The 24,816-nt window shown below is 34.4% G+C and overlaps 1 protein-coding gene across 3 annotated transcripts in view; it reads left to right on the top strand.

The window, feature by feature from the left end:
* Window positions 1-24,465, top strand: part of LOC149794267 (histone H4 transcription factor-like) — a 160,951-nt gene extending 136,486 nt beyond the window's left edge. For all 3 annotated transcript variants that reach the window (XM_089968411.1, XM_089968409.1, XM_089968410.1), the window contains 2 exons: window positions 8,776-8,900; window positions 12,186-24,465. In XM_089968411.1, coding sequence (XP_089824537.1) covers window positions 8,776-8,900; window positions 12,186-12,681 — 621 coding nt within the window. In that variant the 3' untranslated portion in view covers window positions 12,682-24,465. The remainder of the gene's footprint in view (window positions 1-8,775; window positions 8,901-12,185) is intronic.
* The last annotated feature ends 351 nt before the right edge of the window (window positions 24,466-24,816 follow it).

The raw sequence follows: 24,816 nt of genomic DNA, 5'->3' as shown, positions 1-24,816 counted from the left end.
ATAACTGGTCCATAATAATATCATTATAACTGGTCCATAATAATATCATTATAACTGGTCCATAATAATATCATTATAACTGGTCCATAATAATATCATAATAACTGGTCCATAATAATATCATTATAACTGGTCCATAATAATATCATTATAACTGGTCCATAATAATATCATTATAACTGGTCCATAATAATATCATTATAATTGGTTCATAATAATATCATTATAACTGTTTGGTTCATAATAATATCATTATAACTGGTCCATAATAATATCATTATAACTGGTCCATAATAATATCATTATAACTGTTTGGTTCATAATAATATCATTATAACTGGTCCATAATAATATCATTATAACTGTTTGGTTCATAATAATATCATTATAACTGGTTCATAATAATATCATTATAACTGGTCCATAATAATATCATTATAACTGGTTCATAATAATATCATTATAACTGTTTGGTTCATAATAATATCATTATAACTGTTTGGTTCATAATAATATCATAATAACTGGTCCATAATAATATCATTATAACTGGTCCATAATAATATCATTATAACTGGTCCATAATAATATCATTATAACTGGCCCATAATAATAATATAATTATAATGTGTGACAAGTATACAAAAGTGGGTTGGAGAAGGTAAATAACAATAAAGGACAAATGCACTCAAGTTGAAAGTCAGTCTGCCATTTTATAGTAAGAAAAGGAGGCAATTTTTCTTAATAAGGAAACTGACATACTAATATTCCATTTAGTATGAATAAATACCAGCACTCCATGGTAGGGACACTTTGTTGACTCAACCATCGTTTGGGTTAGAATTGCAATTAAAAAATCGTTTGTATGGAAACAGTCTGACAACAGGTTAAGATATTGAAACCTGATCAAGATTTTTCAATCCAGCTTCCAAGAGCCTTGTAAATATCCTGTAATCTTTCAACTTTTGTTTACTTTTATTTATACTCTTCTGTAGAAATACCAAGAGAAGTGTCAAATACTAGCACTTTGGAAGAAATTTTTCAAGCTCTGATTGACATTTGAATTTTAACATGAACAACAATAACCAGCATGCTGATGATTCAGGTTTGACCGAAGTCTATGACGTCAATGTAATCACTTTATTTCTTTACAGTGTTATTCTTTTGCTTGTGTTGCTGTATCTTTATTTACACAGCAGTAGAACTGTAGGCAGATTTCTTGACCCCCTGCACTGTTTATAATGGCATTTGTTAATTCTTGAAGAGATTAACAGCAATGTTTGACTTAATCTCACTAAATCCATGCTTCATTTTCAGATAATTTTTGCATGTCTGCATGTGCCTGCATGTGTGTCCTTTTGGGGAGTCTCTAAAACATTAATGGTTTAAAATAAATAAAATACATGACGGTGTTAAAATTTTGTGGTTTTAGTTGCCATGAGGGAGATGAAATTTGTTATGTTCCCACACTATATCATCTGGAATGTGGGACACATGCATAGTACAGTACAAAAAGTAACAATTGGAATTTTCACTATTATGAGAGTACATTTAGGACAGAAAATTAAAGGACACAAAGTCACACTTTGAATTTTGTAATGTTGCATTTTTGTATGCAATGCAGCTTAATTATCTGTATTTTCTTGATTGAGAAATTAACATAATAAATGTACCAGCCATATGATTTTTAAATATTTTGATCTTTTGTAATAGTTTGCAACAAAAGCAAAGTAGTAAGAGTATACATAGTACTTAAAAAATAATCACCATAACTACTATTACAAAATATTCATTAATGATTTGACTTAAATGGTTTTTTAAAGTTTTGATCTGATGATTCTTGGTGCACTGATCTGTTTCTTGTCAGTTAAATGTTTATAGCAACACCACAAATGCTGCCAGGCAATGCAATCACAGAATCCTCAACTAAAAAATCATTAGTCACACAACATCTCAAAACCAGTGGAGAAAAGGTCATGCAAATTACTTGTGGTTCCCCAAGTTTGTTGTACCCAATGCATACTGAGGGTTTTTGTTTAAAAAATAACAGCTTTGCAGATTAAGTCTTAGTTGTTCGTTTTACTCAGTCAAGCTATATTAAGGTAGATTTATTGTTTGAATACAAGCATCTGTATGATTGAGATCTGCTGCAGTTTTTGGAGAAACTATCAAGTGGTTCCAGTATAATTGTCTCCCAAAGGGATATAACAAACTGATCCATTGGTCAGTCATAAAGAATTGTATAGGGTGTAGCAAGCAAGTTTTTCTAATGTCGAAACGAAGATAACATTTCTTATGGTGAGATTGTCTGCCGTACTATAGAACAAGAGGAAAGAGCTCGTGTTCTGTCACTTTTTTTAAGAGGTAACACAAACTGAATACACAGAAATAGTTGGTATTTTATCGACAGCATGTGGAACCAGAGGATGAGAAAGAGAGAAGAAAAGAAACCTAAATTCCATGACTTGTGGTTGATTACCTACAGCTGGTTCAGGAACTAACCAAAAAAGAGGGCTGCTGTGTGTGTTTTCCATTGAGAGTATAAGCAAGATTATCCATTCACTAATGAAAATGGTTGACCTATGTTTGTCAAAGACTGCAACTTTGGCATACAGCCTGTCAACAAATGTGATCCTGCTCTAAAATCTGAATTATACGTATATATGATTACGTTATAGCTGAGTGGAAGATATTTGCAATTATTTCATACGTGTACTTGAGAACAATAAATATATGCTACCAACTGAATCATGGATAATCACTGTAAAGGCTACAAATTGGAGTAATGTGAAATTTTATTGGTTACAATTTTAAGTTGATTGCTCTAAACTAATTTTCAGCTGAAAAATAAACCAATGAAAGCTTTTTTGTTTTTGCATAAAAATACCTGCTTCGAAGAAAGTATTCTTTCTTAAATTTTTAGCTCATCTGGCGCTAAGGCCATGTAAGCTTATAGTCGGATGTCCTTGATCCATTAGATTGACTATTTCAGTTCTCAAACCAATCGACCATTTTCAACCAAGCAAAAGGAATCATGGCATGATGTCTTTTCAGCGATATATAGATACATGTAATACCATTCTGCCATCACATACAGACATTAATACTGCACATACAAGAAACACCCACTTTAAAATACTTGTGAAAAACCACTGCACACAGTTTGGCAATACATTTAAATGTCAGCAGGCATACTAATCCAGGTTTACTGTCTAATAACCTTGTATTTGGCTTTTAGGTAGACATCAAAACAGATAGGTGATCTGGGTCCCATTTTGGGTCGCTTGTTATGGTAATTTATCGCGTGTGTGCATTCTATTGCTATAAGAATTTTGAACACATTTTTGTGCTTTTTTTATGTATACCATAAGATGGAGCATGTTCATATTATGATGTCCTTCCATGTTTCATTTCCGCATTATAACTGGGGGCCTCAAGTGGTTTAAAGCGCTCTCTGTTACGGATCACTGCCATCTCACCTATGTCTGTGTGGGTTTGAGTTTTGGCTTCGGCCAATGTGGGTATGTAAGAAAGCTTGCCAGTAGCTTTTTGTGGGTCGGTGGTTCTTTCCGGGGTTTTCCCAGATTCTTCCTCCACCATTAATACTGGCCACCATGTATAGCCTATCATTTGCTGAAAAATGGTGTTAAACCCCACAACAACAGCATTATAACTGTTTCCAAAATTTGTGGATGGCTTGTACTTGGGGTAAGAAAGAACAACATAAAATTAATTGTAAAATGACCAAAGGTCAAGGTCACTATAATTGAAGGGGAAAAAAATATTTTTCTCAGATAGCAGTGTTCTTCATCACATACACTGTATCTGGACCAAACTGTGAATAGCTTACACTTGGGGAAAGTTAGAAATCTATGGATTTTTTAAGTCAGGAGGTCAAAGATCACAGTAACTGAAATAACTTAATATTAGTTTGTTCGTGACTTGCACATTGGGTAAAGAAAGAAGCCTAGTAATATTTTATTCTAAAGTTCAAGGTCATAGTGAAAGTAAATAGTTTTTGCATAATAACTGTTGTCATAGAATGCATGACTTGACCACATCTGAGGATGGCTTGCACAAGTATGGAACAAGAGACCAGTTGATTTGGGAGTAAAAAGATCAAAGGTTCTGTGGCTCAAAGAAAAATGGGATTTTCTGTTATACATTTTTCTTGAATAAGTTTCATGGACTAATATTTTGGATGGCCTGCACCTAGGGGTACAAAGAAAATTCAGTTCTGGGTGTAGCAATCTGAGGTAAGGTCATAGTAAGTCTGATAAGAAAATCATGGTTTCTGCACAGTAATTGTTTAGGCAAGACCACATACTTTGACCCAACATTCAGGTCAACGAGGCCTATTGGTCAATTAACCCCATATCAACCAGGCCTTAAAGGTCTACTAGTGCACTCACACGACTTTCGTTTATATTATAAATTTAACCTTCACGAAGCGATTTTTATAGGTATTATATCATATACCTCATCATTAATGACAAATAATGACTACAGAACATGGATTGTTTTTATCGTTGGAGACCAAACGCTCCTAGTTGATTTCGCGCTCGGTAATTTCCTTAAGGCAAAGCGGAAGTGACGCAGTATAGGGAACACGGCTTTCCAATTTTCATTGTAGTTGCGTTCGGCAAGTGGAGCCGTGTGTGAATAAATGGTAAAAAGGTGTATTGTTGGAGGTTGCAGCAATACAGCACGAGAAGGAGTGAGTTTGCACTCATTTCCTACTAATCCTGTTTCAAGGAAACAATGGATTAAGCAGATACGAACGACAAGAAAAGACTGGACTGAGCCGACTAGTGACAGGCGAGATAGTCAAGTTGTCTGTAGTGACCACTTCAGAGAAAACGATTTCGATCCCGCCTCTAAACTGAAACAGTCATTTGGGATTAAGACCATTAGACGACTCCTGCCAAATGCAGTTCCAAGTGTGTTTTCTCACCAGATAACCCAGAGTACATGCACACGAGATCAACAAAAAGCAAGGGTTACGGCAGGCCTAGCAACACGTAGCCCGAAGCGAGAGCGAGCAAGAGTAAAATGTTTATTGATTTTAGCATGCTACATTGTTTGTTGTCAACCCTACACTCTTGCCACAAATATACCTTGCTTACGAGCGATTAATGCGGGAGGGTGTTTGCAAATCGTAATAGGTCCACCCTTACCCCCAAAAATATGAAACCTGCTTTATCAACATCTGTGTGTCTGTGTGTGCAATGGTGCAAAGTCTAAATCAAAGGGATATATATCTATATATCTTGCGCCCTTCGGCCTAGAAAAAATTATTGTGGATGCCTATCTTGTTTCCTGTCTGTTGCTGTTTTCAACAATAATAATAATTATATATCACAAGTGTTCTTCTCATGCTTAAATGGTGTGAATAGTTGGTGTATTGATTGTTTTTAATTGAAAAGACTAATTAGTTCTGAGGATCTGGGAGTAAATTACCTTCCTTGCTTAGATATACACTATTATGTCAATGGATCCTGCTCTAGGTCAGATTCACACCCGCAACCCATTGATTGCAGATGTAATAGTAATGTTTGTTCGATGTGGAAAGTATATTATTATTGTTATTGTTATTATTCAAATTGTGTACAGAATCATACAAGGTAATATCAGAAGAATTTAGCCTTTAATATTGTTTTTACATTGTGCTTACATGTAGTATTGTATGGGTGGGGATATATGGTGGCTATTTTTATATATATGCTTTTTGTTGAACCCACCTTTATGAAGCTCAGTGCTATGATTACTTTTGGTATTATGTGTTCATGTATTTACACCTCCAGATTAACCAGATTTTTCAGGGTTTTTATGTGACTGGTGATGGAGCCATCTTACTTGGTTGTGTGAATATGTGTATAACAGTAGTTTACTGAAGACGTGGAGGCAGTCTCATCATGCTGGCCTTGGCCAGTTTCATTTTCACTTACGCTCTTTGATTTCACAAAACCAGCCACACCCAGAACTTAAGAAAATAGCAGAAAAATTATCGATTTCTTTTAGAAATTAAACCTAATGTAAAATTCTTTGTTCTCATTTTGTTTACAATTTCATTCAAGACTACATACATAAAACATGCTGTAAAACACCTTTATAAAAAAATAGGATGCTTCATACACCCCATTTCTATATTTGTCCCATCATTTCACAAACAGTATGGGAGGACATAGTAGTTTCATTTTCCATCCATCCATCACATTTCCATTATTTTCTATAATTTTCAAGCTGTTTAGGATAAAGATTAAACTCGGTACAGTTAAACCTGTTTTGAGAGACCACCGTTTCTGCCAACAAAAGTGGTTGCACAAGACCAGTGGTTACTGACAACTGCATGCCTGTTTGTTTACATGTTTACCAATTCTGTAAACATTTACAGGCAGTAAAACTAAGCCATTTACACTTATAAACTTGGCAGCCTCAATTGAGAGCAATATCTGCACATATCATTGACGTGCTCTTGCATTTGATTGACTGAGATGGTAAACGCTCTAGAGGGTTCATTTTTCAGGGCAGTTTTTGGCACCATATAGTCACAACTTAAAGAACAGAAAGAACTTTCTGGACGTGCAAAGGCACAGAAATCTATCACAGTTACAAACTAGTTCTCAATTCATATATGGTGTAATCAGTTTGTTTTCTTGTAGCATACATTATGTCATTTTCTCTCATTTGTTTTCTCTCTCTCCGTTGATCAGTTGACTTGTTTATAGTATCAGTGGATTGTCAAAAAATTCAATTCTGCGGAAATGTTTCATGTTCTAACATTATATTAGCACATACTATGTAGCAACAGTGCATGAAATTACTTGCTACATGTAGTTAGCCTGGCATAGATTATCAAGGGAAGTAACCTATGATTATTGAAATTCACATGTTTGGGGTTGTGTAGAGTTTTTCCACCTGTAGAAAAATTTAAAACAAAATATGGATTAATATAATTAATTTGTAATTTATAGCTGAAATAAATATATAATAGAATAATTATCACTTCTAGTACAGAAAATGAATTACTGATAATAGTTGTTTAGAAAAATATGGCATTCATGTAATTTTGTGAATGAATTTGCTGTATTTTATATATCTGATCATCAGTTTTATGAATAAAGCTGCACAATCTTGAAAATATCATTGACTGGGGTCAGGCCTGATTTTTCTTTTCAAAGATCTGTGATGCATTTTTTGAGTTGGACACATGTAACGAGGAGGATGTCAAAATGTTAGATAGCTACTAAAGAGCACTAAACAGCGGAAAGAATTTCTGATTGGCCTGTGAATATTTCTACGTCTTGGCCTCAGTTAAAGTTTTCACCAATCAACTGTTATCTGAACATCATATCTTTATAAGTACATTACTAGACCTTACATTGTGTGAAAATTGTGTGAATCTGTGGAAGCACTTAAAATACTTATTTCAGATATAAGATATACAACATATTTCTTGTGAAAAATATACTTAGGGAAATATTTGCTAATATCTTCATTTTGGTGTGACTGTGTATTAGTAAAGCCTCATCTTGCAAATAATGTTAACCTGGGGCGAGTGTAGCACTTTCCTACCAGATGTTTAAAAAAAAAAACAACAAAAACACAATTTTACATTCTCTGGCTCTTTGCTTATCAGATGTCTAACTGATCCATATGTGTGATAGCTGACTCGTCAAAAGGGAAATTTTTCCACATTAAAATGATGTCCAGATTATTGAACAGTGGTGCTGTAAACAGAAAATATCATTAAGAAATTGTGGGCTAGGTGTGAAACTGCAATATATTTTCATTATTTATGTATGAAGCTTGCAGTTAGTATGAAGTCATCTTCCTTTGTGACATTCTACACTCAACAAGTGAGCTTCATAAAACATAATTTTCAATAATCTTACAGGGAACATTTTTTCACAAACATCAAAAACTTTTTGCCACCAGTATATATATTTTCAGAGCATAAAGTCTGTATAAAAAGTAAACAATCATGCTTGGAGCATATGTAGAAACTTTTCCTGGTGCAGTTTGTTAAATAGAATATCATAGAAGCGATTAAGAGGTAAGGTGGTCAAACATAAACAACCACCATTTCATAGATTACTTAAATGGCTGAGAATAACTAGTGTCCAGTGTTAAATCTTCTGTGTAATATGCAGTGACCATTCTTGGGACTTTAAAACACATTTTGAGTCTTGAAAACCCCCCAACACTGTCTGAAAATATGGCAGGCATGTTATTGAGATGACATCTGTTTCACACAACAGAAAGCCTTTGCTGCAGATTTACAGTAGGTCGTTAGGTCTTGTATACTTTTTGTTGACTTCATCAATTACTTTCACAAGGCTGTTATTGTGATTTAAAAATTAAATAAGAAAATTTTTCATTTCATTATTTAATAAGTGATCAAAAATGCAACCATGACCAATCTGTCCTTGAGTTAATCAGTACAACTGAGTAAAAAGTGCCTTCATTTAGAACTGTGCTGTAAGTGTTGATTTTTTAAAATGTAGACCACCTTAGGCCAAACAAAAGAGTATGTGTTTCTGGTTTCACTGGTTTTAAATATATTGAATTTGACTATTTTATTATTTTTTAAAAAAAATTTTTATCTTTACTTTGAGGGAGAAAATGCTTGGGTCAGCAATGAGAAACAGGGACAGTCAGCCAGCCGGAAACACCCATATATTTTATTTTGACCTTAATGTGAATATTTTGTAATAAAAGTTAACAAGTGATTTGATTACATTTAATATGACATAATTAATATTTCTTTAACAGGACCTGTCAGTCGCAAACTATGCCTGCCATGTGTGTAATGCCATGTTTACTCGGGGTGGAGTTTTGACTAAGCATCTGAAGAAGAAACACAAGTTCCACTGGCCTTCAGGTCACTCCAGATTCAGGTTGGTAACCATATAACTGTGCTTTTATGGATTTTTACAATAATTTTTTTATAGTTTAACAAAATTAGAAACTCACTTCATGAAGTTTTTGAACCATTGATTCAGTATAAGCAAGACAATAGCTATTTTTAAAAACAACAGTGTAGAATACATTAATACAACAATAACAACAACAATCCATCCTAGGAGTCACATTCCTTACACACCCACCTCCTGTATCAAGCCATAAACTGGCTTTCCCTTCTCCTCCTTTAATTTTGTATTTCACTTTGCTGATGTAACCGTATCTTCTCTTCTTTCACCCATAAAGGTTTGTGGGATTTCTTTCAAAAAATAGCGCACACACAAAAAATCTGACACATTTCAGGGGAGATAATTTCACATCATAACTAACTGATCACATTTTGCTTTATTTGTTCAAACAGGCCCTGCTATTGAACTGTGTTGAGTAATTAGATAATTAAAATAGGATCAAGATAACACAGAATTTTAGTAAAATTAGAATCACAAAATGAGTGTCTTTGAACATGCTTTTTAGAGCCAGCTGTAACGTGTTTTGAAGCCTTGATTTGTGTTGCCTTGGAAAAGTTAATTATCCAGGTTTCAATGAGTACATACTGTGAATCAAAAAATTCTAGAACACATAAACGGTTGACAGATCTTAACAGGACAAATTTCACTCAGCTATAGTGCATATAAAAAAAGGAAATTAGTATTATTAATTACATGTAGCGATAAGATGTTAAATTTTAATTTCATTTTGCTGAACTGTCAACATTCAGATTAGTCCTTACTGATAGTTTTAGCTTTGTTTTATGGAATATTTTGAATTAAAATGGTGAGGTAAACAGGTCTTTGTCCTCACAAACCTGTGTATGAAGTAACTTGGACACATACAATAATCGCTGTTAATAATCCTGTTGAAAGGATCCATCAGTGCATTGTTATGTGAGACTACCTGATACCGAAGTGTATTGTAAGCCAAAGTATATTGAAGATTTGTTCAAATGGGCTTTAGGGTTCAGGAAAGATTATTACAGTCAGTTCTTCCTGTCCTCATTTTACTCAACATGTCCACCACAGTTCTTATTCGCTTTCTAAAAGGGAAAACACAATTGAACACAAGTATAATATTTATTAGGAATAAATTTGCTTTTATAGTAAACACACCAAATTTAAAATTATTCAAATTCATGGTCTTATATATACATACACACACACACACATATAAATACAGACAGACAGTCAAACCCATTTATCTCAACCTCAGTTATCTTGATACCTAAGTCAAGCATTTTGATCCAGTTGCAATAAAAATCCTTCTTTATTATTCTAACTTTTCCCAGTTTATCTTGACCCTAGTTAGGTCAATAACTTCATTATTTCAGGCATAACATTTGGATTTCAGCAAAGTGCAAATTTAAATGTCCATCTATGAGAAATTTTACAAGAAATGATCCACAAAAGAGATAAATTTTCACGCACAATTTTCTTGGACAAGTTAACACTAACAAAAGAAAATATTTTTAAAAAGTAGTCCTACATATCTTGTGAAAATGGAATTATATTTTTTTTTAAATTTACACCCTTAACATGATCAAGATAACTCTGTGTGTGTGTATATGTATATATATATATATATATATATATATATATATATATATATATATATATATATATATGTGTGTGTGTGTGTGTGTGTGTGTGTGTGCAACCTAGAGTAAGCATAACACTATCTACCAGATGAAAATAATATACAATTTGTATAATCTCAGCCTCCTAACTTCTCATGGATCATACTCAAAAAGATGTTTTATACCTCACTGAATTTGAAAATTTCAACACATGAATATTCCTAGATTACTGAAAAACGTCACTGTAAGTCTGAATACCATGAAAGAAATAGAAGGGTAGGTGTGTAACACTTACTCTAGAGTTAGTAAACCAAATTTATCAAATTTACAAAATATATTTATCAAAGGGTATTAAATATGATGTCTCCCCTCCAAACATAATATTTTCATAATTTTTAGTGCCAAGCTTATATTAGATACTTTTTTGTTAAAAAGGGGAAAAAATGAAACAAGGTCAGTTTCTTTGGCAACATGTTTGTCATCAACAAGAATTATTCAAAAGTACTGGGCAATTAGCACATGTTTGATGTTAACTTCATTAAGGGATGTTGAAAATCAGTGTTTGTAAATGCTCATAGATTCAAGGTCATTTCCACATATGCTTGACTCGGGGACAAGTACATAATAGAGTTGAAAGTTGTGCTTGGCCCAGCCAGTTTGTAACAAGTCAGGACATTAGGATGACAGGGTTTATTAACCAATCAGGACAAGAAGATGACTGTTTTTTATCCAGTCAGGACAAGAGGATGACTGGTTTTTTTATCCAGTCAGGACAAGAAGATGACTGGGTTTTTTATCCATTCAGGACAAGATGATGACTGGGTTTTGTATCCAGTCAGGACAAGAGGATGACTTGGTTTATTAACCAATCAGGACAAGATGATGACTGGGTTATTTTAACCAGTCAGGACAAGAGGATGACTGGTTTGCCTAAACCCTGAAGCTTGTTCAGTGCAAAAAGTACAATATGATATGATACATTTTCTGTAGGCAAAATAAAAGCAAGCAGTAAGGTAAGGAGGGCACATAATAGACAGTACTTTCTCATTATAATGCTGTCAATTGGAGCAATAGAAGATGCTGCCTTTTAGTAAGACTGTCTTATAATGATGTACATGATACAAAATACCCTTATTATAATGGGAGTCAGTATACTGCCTTATGGTGACTGCCTTATACTGAAGTATATACAGTAATACCTCATTTTTTTGCTCTTAATGGGAGACAGAGTATTCTGCCTTGTAGTGAGACTGTCTTATAATTAAATACATGTCGTAGTACTCCTTTAGAATAATGTTGTCTGTGTTAAGCATAGAGCTTAATTCTTTAATATGAATCTACTTTATAATGACATGTATAATTCTGCCTCTAAATAATGAAATGTGATCCATAACTGCCTTATAACGGGATGATGTTACAATGGAGAGATTTATAGTGGGACAGTGCTGCAGTGGGATCGAGGAACATGCTACTTTAAAAGGACTGTGTTATACAGAAGTGCTTTATATTTAATGGTCTGTACTTGCCTTAAAGCATCCAGACAAGCTGGCTTTCTTTGTACTAAACCAATTACATCTGAATTCACTTGAGCTTGATGAAGCAATGTGTGAAGTATTTTTCAGTCTAAGTATCATTATTTTGCATTTTCCAGGTACAAGCTCCATGAAGATGGTATATGGAGACTGCAGACAGTTCGCTATGAAAGTATAGAGCTCACATCACATTGTGACAAGGACATCACTGACGAAAATAGAAGTGTAAACAATGATCTTAATGGTGATTCTACCCATGCTGATGCCTCAGTCCATAGTGCTGAAAACAATGAGACCTTGGAACATATTGTTCACAGTTCAGCAGTTGAAAATATTGATGTTAATACAGCAGCTGACAGTAATCAGATCAATGTGTACATGGACACAGACGAGATTGTTGACAGTCACATACAGATCAGTCACAATGGCCAGCTTAATGTCTCTGGGTCTAATGTTGCTATAGTTACTGACTCTGAGGGAGCCAGTCATGTGATACTAACACCTGATCAGTCTAATGAAGTAAATGGTAGTCAAAGGATAGAAGACTATGAGGATAATATGTCTTATAACTTGCAGATGTTAGGAGAAGTAGCTTTGCTTGGACCAAACAGGTAAAGGAAAAGGAACATTCAGTGTGTATTTACATGCTTCTGATATCATTATATATTTCTTTTTCTCATTAATTTTTTCCAAGGAAAAAAAAAATACATTGATTTATTTCACTGATTTTATGCTCACAAGGCCCAGGTGCAGGTGAATTTGTACTAATGGTCCTGCTTTTCACCAGATGCCAGCTAACTTAAACCAACTTTGCATTTTCGGATGAAAGTGTCACACATCAAAAAATGGATCACCATGGCCCATTTTCTGGAATATATTGCAGATTCCTTAATAATTGTGTCTATGTTTCAGTTCCAAAACCTTGTCACTATTTGCTACCAGACTTGCACAGAGATGTAGGTGCATCATCCACCAAAACGTGGTCACTAACCAGATTTAAAAATTTATTCAAAAGTGCTTAAACTTGTTTGGGCTGCTATTGTAGTACCCTTGTACCTGTTGCCACCAAACTTGGCCCATGGCACTAAATTATCGACATCTGTTACTGTGGTGTCAAACACAAAAACAAACCAAACTTAGCTCGTTGGTGCATCTGTTGGTTGTAGATATGTAGCACACTGATACTGGGCTAATGTGATCCAATTTCTAGGTTATTATTAGTTGTACTGCTTGAAATAACTTGTGCAAAAGAAATGGTGCTATGACAGGAGCTAATCATTAAATTTGTTGGGTTTTCTTCCATTCTTGTTTAAAACACATTAGGAATATTATGGTACACTCTTTCTGTCCATTTATCCCATTGGTTGGTTACCGTAACTGCTAACTCAGTGGAAGGAAATTCAGGAAATGCTGCCCCTATGGTGACCATTAACAAGCGCAGTGTCAGTATTTGCTCCCACTCTTGGAGTGTGGGTGGCAGCAAAGATTGCCTGTTCATGAATTTCAATTACAATAACTTCATCAAAACCAAACTTCATATATGCCACTATAACAGGAAGTATGATTCAGGGTTTTGTCAGGCATAAAGCATGCAAACTTGCGTTGGCTGTCCTGGAAGATACAACAGATTATTGTGACCTTTTTTTTAAGAATAGAAGTTTAATTTTGAAATGTATATTAAAATTTGCACAGTGTTAACTGTATTATGTTTTAACCATGCATTCCTTTTTTTCTGTTGACTGTTTCAATGGATGAAAAATTGTATTTCGTATTATGTTCCTGTGAATGATGATATGCCAGGAATTTATGTTATCTTAATAGTAACATGCAAGTGCCATGTAATGACATAACAGTACATAATAATATATTCAGTGATTTATAGATACATATACAAAAAAGTAATATGAGAAAATGATTGTTGGAACATGTAAGATCTTTACAACTCTTGTATTAATATACTAACTGAGACAGCATGAAAAAATAAAGATTGTAGAGCTTTAATTAGTGGAATTATGAAGTTTGGAAATTTATGATACAATAAGGAAACAATCTGTCCTGACCCAAGATAGGTGAGGGTATTAAATGATGCCTTAATTATTTGTTTGGTAAAGTATACATAAATTCCATCCCCACCTGATTTGCCTCCCTTAGAGGAGTTCATTCCATGATTTAGTGTGACAAAAATAGCCTGTCCATTGTACATTTCAGTATAGTATGCATGATGGGTTAGTCCACTTTTAAAATTTGTATTTGTGTGCATGCATACCACCAGTGATAAGACCCTTATATCTGTCATACTGGAACGTTAAATAGAAAGGTCATTATTTTGTTTTACTATGTAAAAATATATACTGGCTTATGAGTCAAATCAAACTGCAAATAAGAAAGATCTGATCTGCTGTAGCTTAATGTACCTGCAAATCAGAGTCTATCTTGTTTGTTCTACTGATTACTCTTAAGAGAGTACACCAAGCCAGATCTGCCAGTGCATTATGTGATGACAGATCTGGGTCTATGTAGTTTGCAGTTGGACCCATAAGCAAGTATATAAGGTATGAACATACATATAGTCTGTAGGAGTTCAAAGGTAGAAATTCATTTCCACATTTCTCTGAATTCAGTGAATCATTGATAATATGAATGCCATTTGTCTGGACTTTTTTATGACATGGCATCACCTGAATAAATAATTTGTTCTGTATAAATTTGTCAGTTATCCTGACAAAATCTTCATCTCCTGATTGATAAAAAAAAAATCGACATTTTTGTTTTGAGAGTCGGCGTATAAAAAACTGTAGACTTTATTTTGAAGATTAATTGCCCAGGACCAGAAACTCTAAGTCATTGAAGGTATCACTATACTAATCAAGTCAATGACCTTTTTTTGTTTTTGGTCCTGTTGTAGTCCATAAGAAAATTATTAACCGTTTTGTCCAGAAGATTTGTTAACTTTCGAAGAAAAATACTTGAATTTAGTAGAAGATAACATGAAAAGCCTAAAGCATTTTGTATCCAGAAAGAACATCATACATTAATGAAGAAAGGTGATAAGTGTATAAAAATATTTAGACTCGAAATGCACATAAAAATGTGATTTCTAAATGGCATCGTGAAGACCCACTCCATGACCTTCTTGAACCTGTAACTCAGAAAATTTGATTTACTAGGCATCATTTAGAATCATACAAATAAAATACATTGTATAAAAGATGGAAATGTGTACCTTAAAACAAAACTGTATTTTAATCCAAGTTTCCAATTTTGCAAGTTGTCCCACACGTTCAAAATCGTCTGCTACCCAACGTGTCTACTTGCCGCTATAACATAAATTATCAACAAATTCCTTGGCGTATAATCTGTTTCTAAATGCTGTAGTATTTTTTCCCCATCAACAAGACATTGTAAACACATTACATCCTATTCATTGTTGTTTCTCTTCCACATAATAGCTTATTTTTCATAAAATGTTGAACTTTACTAACTTTTTTACAAGATCGGTTTAGTTTGCTTAATATCTCAAGCCATTTATTGGCATTTTTACATTTAATTTTGTAAAACTAGCTATAAACCTGACCTAATTACTCGACTGAACTGCTGACAGAAACAGTCCAAAGTAATATATTTCATTTCTGTAGCCCGATGGATAAATATTATATTTTTTCAAAGCTAAGTGCATAATAGGCCGACATATCACGAGTCTTGAAAATGGGGGGGGGGGTATCCTCTGTGTCCATAATTAATATTATTTTGAACAATATTCTGGTGACAATTGCATCTTTTCAAATGGTAAGCATTGCTGTATTTTTTTTGTTGTCAATCGCCTGAATTCGGTATGCGTTTTGCTTCAATATTAGAAACGAAAACCTTAGGTGCACAGAAATGCCCGACAGCAATGTATGCTAAAAATGTTCAGTAATTTCAAATAAAATGCAACAATTTACTGAAAATACTACATGTGCTGATGTTTTGATCTGTTTTGTCCAGATTAAGATAGTCTTGGTGAATCAGAACTTTATGTATCAGATTTCATCAGAACTTAACATTTATGTACTGGATTTCATCAGAAATATAGTAATACATACTAAATATAGTAATACATACTAAATATATAAGGATGCATTGAAATTTTGATGGCTGTATCATAGTAAAGAGCAAGCTTCACAAGTTTAACGAAGATTGGTCTAATTATATGCAACACAAGCTGTTAAAACAATTAGAGTCTATGTTTTATGCAGCTTTTAATATCTGTCGCCATTTCCTTAAAAAACCTGGAGCTAAAAGTTATTTTCATGGAACAGTGTCAAGTTATCAGCTTATCCCTTGTTCCTCATTGTAAGCCCTTTTGGATGCCTCTAACCCTTTATTATGGAAACACTATTGGATGCCTCTACCTGATTCACATGCAAGCGTGTTTGGACACCTCAGCACCATCCACATGCAAACATTTGTTCAACACCTACAGTAGACATCAGCCATTTTTAGTGGTTTTCATAGCACCATCTTTGGGGAAATCCTGTTAGGTACTAGAGACATTGAGATAAATAGTCATTGCATCACATGACATAGTTGCTATTCAAGAGCTGGTCATAATGTGCTATTTAGTCTGTAGCTGGGTCGAATTCTCCACTCAACAAAATGGAGGCCACAGAAATTTTTTCAGTACTCTTGAGTTGGGATGATTATAATTACAACTGAATGCTTCAGTAAGTCAGATATGGGCTCTGTTGTTGATTTGGGTAACATTGGTTTTTGATAATTTATCCAATTTGTATGATTTTATTGATGTAGACTTGGAGTTTATAGATTTCAAGGTTGAGAATGTCAGCTACAGTGATCTAGAGAGCAACAGAGGGGAGGGCTGTTATAGGGCAGGGTGGGGTTTGAAAGGTGCTGGGGGGGTGTCACTCTGTTTTATTTGAGTGGGATCACTGATAAATGTTTTGTTCAAGTTTGCGCAGGGTTTATGGAGCTGATCTGTTGAGCTTGTTGCCACTAAACTTGGAATATATACAGTACTTGTCAGTCTTTTGGGCAAGTATGAAAATGAGCAGGATGCTTGAATATTAATGTCATTGTCTTGCATCTGATTGGCTGAGAATTTTACCACACACAGTCTGCATGTTTCATCCAATTTTGGCCAAACTCGGAATGTGTACTTATATCAAGATCCGAGGCAACTTTGATAATGGGTGATATGCATCCAATCATGGTGATTATATTTCTGGTTGGCTGAGTTTGTTACCTCTTTGGAGTTGGTATTTTTAATCAGATTTTGATCAGATTTGTGTTGTAAGCTTATATCTTCAAAGTTTCAAATGAGTTAAGTTATAAGCAACATCCATTCTAATGACCTGATTTGGCCAAGCTTGTGAACACACTCTAGGTCATTTATCAAACTAAGATCAGACTTGGTATGTAAGGTTATATCATGAAAATTAGATTGGTGTGATTATGAGTGATAACCATGCATATTAATGAGGTGATATTGCATCCGATTGGCTGAGTTTGTGAAAACACTTGAGACCATATTTTTGGTAGATCGGCATGTTAGCTTACATCACTTACATCTCAGATGGGTTTGATTATGAATGACAACCATGATATTAATGCAGGGATGTTGCATCTGATGGGCAGAGCATATGAACATTCAAGAGACCCTATTTTTGATCAGATTTGGTATGTAAGCTTCTTTCATCTATATCTCATTGGACTTTGATTAAGAGTATGCATACTGATGAGGATATAGATTGATAAGATGGTAGGAATCAATCCTGTAACCTTCTGGTCATGAGTCCCATTAGTTTCAAGGTTTATGACTCCTGGGGGAGGGCGTAAGACAGAACCAGTAATCCATTAAAAACAAATTCTTTATTAAATCAATAGGATGAAATACAGTCTTGAACAGATGCAGTCTTTGTTGCTCCCAATGTGAGTGGGATTAAAGACATGCCAGAAGGGATGGTTTTCCTCCAGAGATGAAGAGTGTGTGCCACAACTTACTGAAATATCCTGTATAAGCAAAATTATTAATGAAATTGTTATATATTTTTGAAACAAAATCTATTCTTCCCATTTGATATATAGATATATGTGCTGAGACACTGTCTGTCCTTTTTATTGTCAAATTTGATATCCTGTTTATGGTTGCAAAATTATGTTCCCTAACTAAGAAATATTACAAAAGTTCTTCTGAAAACAGACGAAAACTACTCACATACTCACACCCAAAACTTGGGTGTTTTGGGTCCTTGTTGGATTCAGAAAATTGAAGACACATGCCACAATGAAAAAGACACCATTCTCATTGAAAATCATCTCTTTTGAAGTATAAACTCCAGACCAGATTTTGCAAATCTCCTAATTTGTCCTTAACTGATTTTCTGTTCTGTTAACACAATAACCCCTAGAGGTTTTTGTCATTTTCACCTGAAAATCGAGTAGGAAGCACAGTTTGAAAGCTATTTCTGAATAGATCTGAAAACACCAGATCACAGTTGATATTTAAATAACATACTGCCTAGTTGTGTTAGAAACATCGTTTTTCATTGGCTATTTGGCTTGCGCATGAGCAGAAGGGTAAAAGTTGGTTCAGGGATTTTGTTTTATTTTTATTAATTTTTTGTATTATTTTTTTTGCAAAATGGAGACATTATTATTGTATTGAGACCATTCTTTATTCGAAATGCCCATCTTATCCTACTTTTTGCAAAGGTTCATCTGTCTGTTTGCAGTTCATACCAGTTTTCCTTAGATCTGAGACCAAAAAGTCTAAAATCCAGACACAAAATCGGATTCCGACCACGGGCGAATTTTGGGTAGAAAAACGTCAGGTCCAAAACATGAGGTTTTTTTATCTGTATTTTGTAGTGTAATTAGATATTCCAGATTATTTGGTATCTTTGTAGAGCTACATCTGTCTACCTTTCTTTAATACCACCCACATTAGTGTATCATGCATGACCGTGACGCTACAGAGTTCGGCAGTAGGCTACTGCCTCCTGCGTTAACTCGTTGCTAGAGGTTAATGTGTTAATATATGTAAGGGTGATACAGATGTCATTAGAGTTCATCTTGGCACTCATCAGAGACAAGCTGGTAATATTCAAACTTCCCAGAAGATCTTGTTGAATTTTTATAAGCATAGAAACTGTCTTTATGTGTCTGCATTCCATTAGTGAGCATCAAACATACAATGGTCATGTAAGCTAGTATGTTTAAAATGGTTAGATACTTCAGGTATTGAGTTCTTCTGGGTGGCATAACTATGTTGATGGATGTTATAGACTCTAGAATGACTGATGCCAATATTGTGTTCTGCAGTATGTGCCAAAAATAACATGCTTCCACTTTGGTTCTTCACAAAGCTGAACTCGTTAACCAGAACTTCTAAAATTTAGTTTTGCCGGGCATAGCTTGCTTAGCATCCTTCCCAGAACCACAGTTGCATTTTGACATTTGCCTTCAAAATTTATTCACACTTTCACACTATCCCACCTACTGAAATAATATATGGAGTAAAATCCAACGACAAAGAAACATTGTCACTTATCACAAACTAGCCAATAAACAGTGGATGTGGGTGCTAGTCAGTAGGTGTTTTACCTTTGATAGTTGGGACCTACTTGACGTGAGTGCTAGTCAGTAGGTGTTTTACCTTTGATAGTTGGGACCTACTAGATGTGGGTGCTAGTCAGTAGGTGTTTTACCTTGGATAGTTGAGACCTACTAGATGTTGGTGCTAGTCAGTAGGTGTTTCACCTTTGATTGTTGAGACCTACTAGATGTTGGTGCTAGTCAGTAGGTGTTTTACCTTTGATAGTTGGGACCTACTAGATGTGGGTGCTAGTCAGTAGGTGTTTCACCTTTGATAGTCGGGGCCTTCTAGATGTGGGTGCTAGTTAGTAGGTGTTTTACCTTTGATAGTTGGGACCTACTAGATGTGGGTGCTAGTCAGTAGGTGTTTCACCTTTGATAGTTGAGACCTACTAGATGTTGGTGCTAGTCAGTAGGTGTTTCACCTTTGATAGTCGGGGCCTTCTAGATGTGGGTGCTAGTTAGTGGGTGTTTTACCTTTGATAGTTGAGACCTACTAGATGTGGGTGCTAGTCAGTAGGTGTTTTACCTTTGATAGTTGAGACCTACTAGATGTTGGTGCTAGTCAGTAGGTGTTTCACCTTTGATAGTCGGGGCCTTCTAGATGTGGGTGCTAGTTAGTAGGTGTTTTACCTTTGATAGTTGGGACCTACTTGATGTGGGTGCTAGTCAGTAGGTGTTTCACCTTTGATAGTCGGGGCCTTCTAGATGTGGGTGCTAGTTAGTAGGTGTTTTACCTTTGATAGTTGGGACCTACTTGATGTGGGTGCTAGTCAGTAGGTGTTTCACCTTTGATAGTCGGGATCTACTAGATGTGGGTGCTAGTCAGTAGGTGTTTTACCTTTGATAGTTGGGACCTACTAAATATCATGAAAAGTTTTTTAATGAAAATTCCATATCACCATCCATATAGGAGAAGTAATAAAAATAATAAAATGAGGATTTAGTACAGTGCTTAAAAAATAATAAAATGAGGACTTAGTACAGTACCTAATCTTAAGAAGCTCAAAACATTTTACAATATTAGTTAACACTTAAGGACACAATATGTGTGTGTGTGTTTACCAAAAGCATTAGGTCCTTTGTTAGTATGCAAGTTTTCTGTTTTTATTCGAAGTTATTTGTTACTTTAGACTACATTTTGACAGGCATTCTTGTCGCTATTTTGGGTCTGGATTTTTCCAGCACATGAGAGTGGGGGTTGTGCTGCACCATGCGAACCATCCTCCTAATTGGAATGATATACCCTACCTGGCCTTCTCTCCCAGTGGTTGTACTTCATTTTTTCCCATCTTGTGCAGTCATTGTCCTTCCAAAGATATATATATATATATATATATATATATATATATATATATATATATATATCAACAAATAGCTAAGCATTTGAAATGTCTGTCAGATATAAGTATTTGTAATGCCTCAGGTCCATGGCAAAGAAAGAGTCTTTCCCAGCATCTGTTTACATATACATACCTGTATATATCTCAATTAGTATAATACGTTTCATTTTATATTATATATTTAACTATTTAACTGTTTTTAAATCAGTTGAAATTTGTAGCGATTGATGCGAGTGAAGATAATCCCATGAGCACCTTTGACTTGTCAGTGATGATCCAGCACTTGCCGAATTTTTTCTTTCTTTCTGCATGGCTTCTGTTTAGTTTAAGTTTCATTTTGCACAATATAAATCACTGTGCAGCTGAATAATTTCAACATTAAAAATAATGCTAACAAATAAAATGCATGTCCTGATTTTACAGCTTCCCAAGTTATTGTATCCAAAAACCAAATAAAATTGTAGCACAATAAAGTTATTTGTTACGGCTGATGAATCTCGATGTCAAGACTTTGTGAATGACGTGGCAAAAGAAAACAGATTTCTGGCTCCAAAATGTGCTCCTCAACTTCAAAACAAACTACCATGTTGTACAAGCATATGGGTATACTTAGCAGGAAAAACAATCAGTACCCTATTTTCATATGATCTCTTTGCCTTCGTTGGGAAGATGAACAAACAACTACCTTTCTTTTTCATATATAAGAAGGAAACTTGATTCAGACAATGCTACATTTGGCACAGACCTATTGTGAATTTTTCTGCCTTGTTTTCCTTGTTGCTGTTGCTGTGTTTTGTTCCATTTTTCTGTCTTGGCTTTCCTTGCTAACTACATTCTGATATATTTCCACTTTTGTGAGTGTTTTTTCCACCTTTCTTTTTCTTGTCTATCCTCTCCTCTCCTTTTTTTCTATTTCTAGTTCTGTTTCACTTACAGTGATAACAGGATTTGCTCAAATGTTTGTGGAGCTGGTGAAGGATTCAAATTAATGTGTCCACCTTGTTGCTGGTGCCATTTGTTTTAATTTTTATTATTTATTTATTTATATAGTGTTGTTTGTCAGGGGTGTGTTTGTTTTGTTTGGGGTTTTTTAATAATTATTTTTGGTGTTTGGAATTGATTTGGGTAAATTATCAAAAGTGACTGAGATAGAATATGTGGAGTTGGAAGGCTGTTTGTCTTGTGTTGTTGTGATTATGTCCCCACGTTTTTCTTGGGATTATTACCAAATCTCTCTAGTTTTGTATTTGTACCTTTTCTTATACTTCTGCTGCTTCTTTAAATGTCATGCTTGGTCTCCCACCTCTAGTTTTACCCATTTGGTCATAATATTTTTCCGTTTTGGTTTTAGTGTTTGTGGTTGTTGTTGTGAATTGCGTTGAGTTCAAGTATGACTCACCTGTCAACATTTAAGACACAGATACATGCATCCTGTTTACCAGGTTCGCATTTGAAGCCCACAAAGTAGAACATTAATGGAATCCATATTTTATCTCCTTTGGGGACCTATAATAAGCTTACCTCGTTTACGATATTGGGATATGCCGTGTAGGTCCCATGGTTGTGGTCTTATTATTAATTTTAGACTCCATTTTCTCTATTACGGCACTATCTGGAATTTATATCGTTTGGTAATCCTGAGATGTGCATAGTTGTTTATTTTCTTTCTATTTCTCTTTTAATTGGGGCAGTTTCTTATCGTTACCTTTCCCATTAGTATCATAGAGCCCTATAAAAGAAGCAATTTTGTTTCCTTGGAGATCAGTGCAAACTGATCATGTTAAGGTGTTACCGGTCTTTTATTTGGGACTGGTTGGTCCCATTTGCTCCAAGGCTTGTTAGAATGTCTACCTCTTTTAGTTATTCTTCCCTTGGGAGTGAACTTTCATTCAAGAACTGGCATAATGGTCCTCTTTCTGCAATCATATACCGAATAGCATTATTTCATCCTTCTGCCTCAATTAGAAAAATATTTCTTAATTGATTCGCATTCGGAGGGCATATAGACATCGGACAGCCATATTCTAAGTTATGATACAATACTGTTTTCTGTTTGGTATATAGCAACTAAACCAACTGTGCTAATAGGATGCTTAACGAGAAACTTCATGAATTGAAGACGATAATGCAAATGCAGTGTCACCCAAGACTTCTGTTGTTAGAAATGTAGAATTTATTCAGGGGAAGAAACATATGTTCAGGATTATATCTAAGAACAAAAAAAAAAGCAGTTAAGAAACACATCACATTGTTAAATGTTCGAAAGGTACTCAGTTTTTCTCCATTCTGCACGTGGAGTTGTGCACTTCCCTGTGTCCTCGGTTAGATTGTGTAGACCATTATGGCTTTGTTTCTCCTTATGTCGTTAATAATTAAGATTTTGTTAAAAGAACGTTCAGTTTTATGTCTAAGAAAGAAAAAAAATACAAATAATGCATTGGCATAAAGGTCTATCACAAATAAGATAAGAAAACTGGCCCAAAATGCAAAATGTTCAAAAGGTACTAACTTTTTCTCCACTCTGTACATGGAATTGTGAATGAGCTCCCCTTGGTCCTCGGCTTGGCTGGACCAGTACGACTTTGTATCTCCTTTTGTTTGCATATATATACAAAAATAGACTACAGCAAGTTATATGTGCATTATGGATTTTATTGTACAAGTCTATATTGTGTTGAAAAACCTGTGTATCGAGTCCCTTGTATGAATTGTTTGATATAATATTGACAAGTACAATAAAAGTCTATAACGTACATATCAAGCAATAATTCCAATAATGCATTCTTTGTAATTCAAGACAAACTGTATCATCAATCATCTGTGAAAGTGGAGATTTATGTAATTAATCACAGCCAATATTAAGGTATTTATACATACTCATGTATAACTCCAAAGTTTTGCTACAAGAATTTTGGTAATAACAAAAAGAAAATTAGGATGTAGCTTTAAGTAGAAGCAAAATATCATAAAACCTCAAAAATAAAATTAAAATTAAATAAAGATTCTAACATGACAATGATGTTGATAGGTTATAATGCTACATCCCATTTTCTTGTTATTATTGCTAATGTTGTTACTATTATTATTATTACTGTATTGATTTTTTTTTTTTATTTTTTAGATGTGTGAAATTAATAGTAGTTGTTGCTGCTATTGGTTACTAAGCTCATTCCTTATTTAAATTTCATTATCTCCCCTTAAGCAAATGAGATGTGAAAACTTTAATTATAAAAACTACCCATATTGCAGTAAAGGTAAAAGGTCAAATCTTGAGAATAACGACCCTTACTATTAGCTACCTTTAAATTTTTTTTTGGGGGGGAGCAGGTATTACACATACCACATATACAAAGAACTGTGAACATTTCATTATAAACACCTCTTACATTTTTAGACATTTTTTCTTATAACCCATAAAAGCCATTTGATGTTAACATAAGCTAAATAAAGAAATATTCTTTTGTGTAGATATTATTTATACGGTTCTCAATATTACAATCAGGGCCTTTGGCCTATTTGGCCCAATCAAGACACCCCTTCACAAGCACACCGCTCGTTAGTAATTTTTTCAAATATATCTACAGAAAGACAGTCATTTTAAAGCGGTGGAAGAAAATTTTACATTTAATATCATATAAAACTTGTTTAAATGTTTATTTCCAAATGCCGTGCTCACAAGGGGTCCTGCGTAAATCCAGGGGGCCCCTTCAAAATGATCCAATGGATAGTAGTATAAACATCAGTTGGGTGGCTATATTTGTATATTTGGGTGTCATCAGCGTACAATTGGTGAGACACTGGATGATCTATGACA

Source organism: Sinohyriopsis cumingii, chromosome 8 (genome assembly GCF_028554795.1).
Source record: "Sinohyriopsis cumingii isolate HCF-2022 chromosome 8, ASM2855479v2, whole genome shotgun sequence".
NCBI classification, from domain to species: Eukaryota; Metazoa; Mollusca; class Bivalvia; order Unionida; family Unionidae; genus Sinohyriopsis; species Sinohyriopsis cumingii.
The sequence above is the reverse complement of the archived record's forward strand: the minus strand, read 5'-3'. Positions and strand labels throughout refer to the sequence as shown.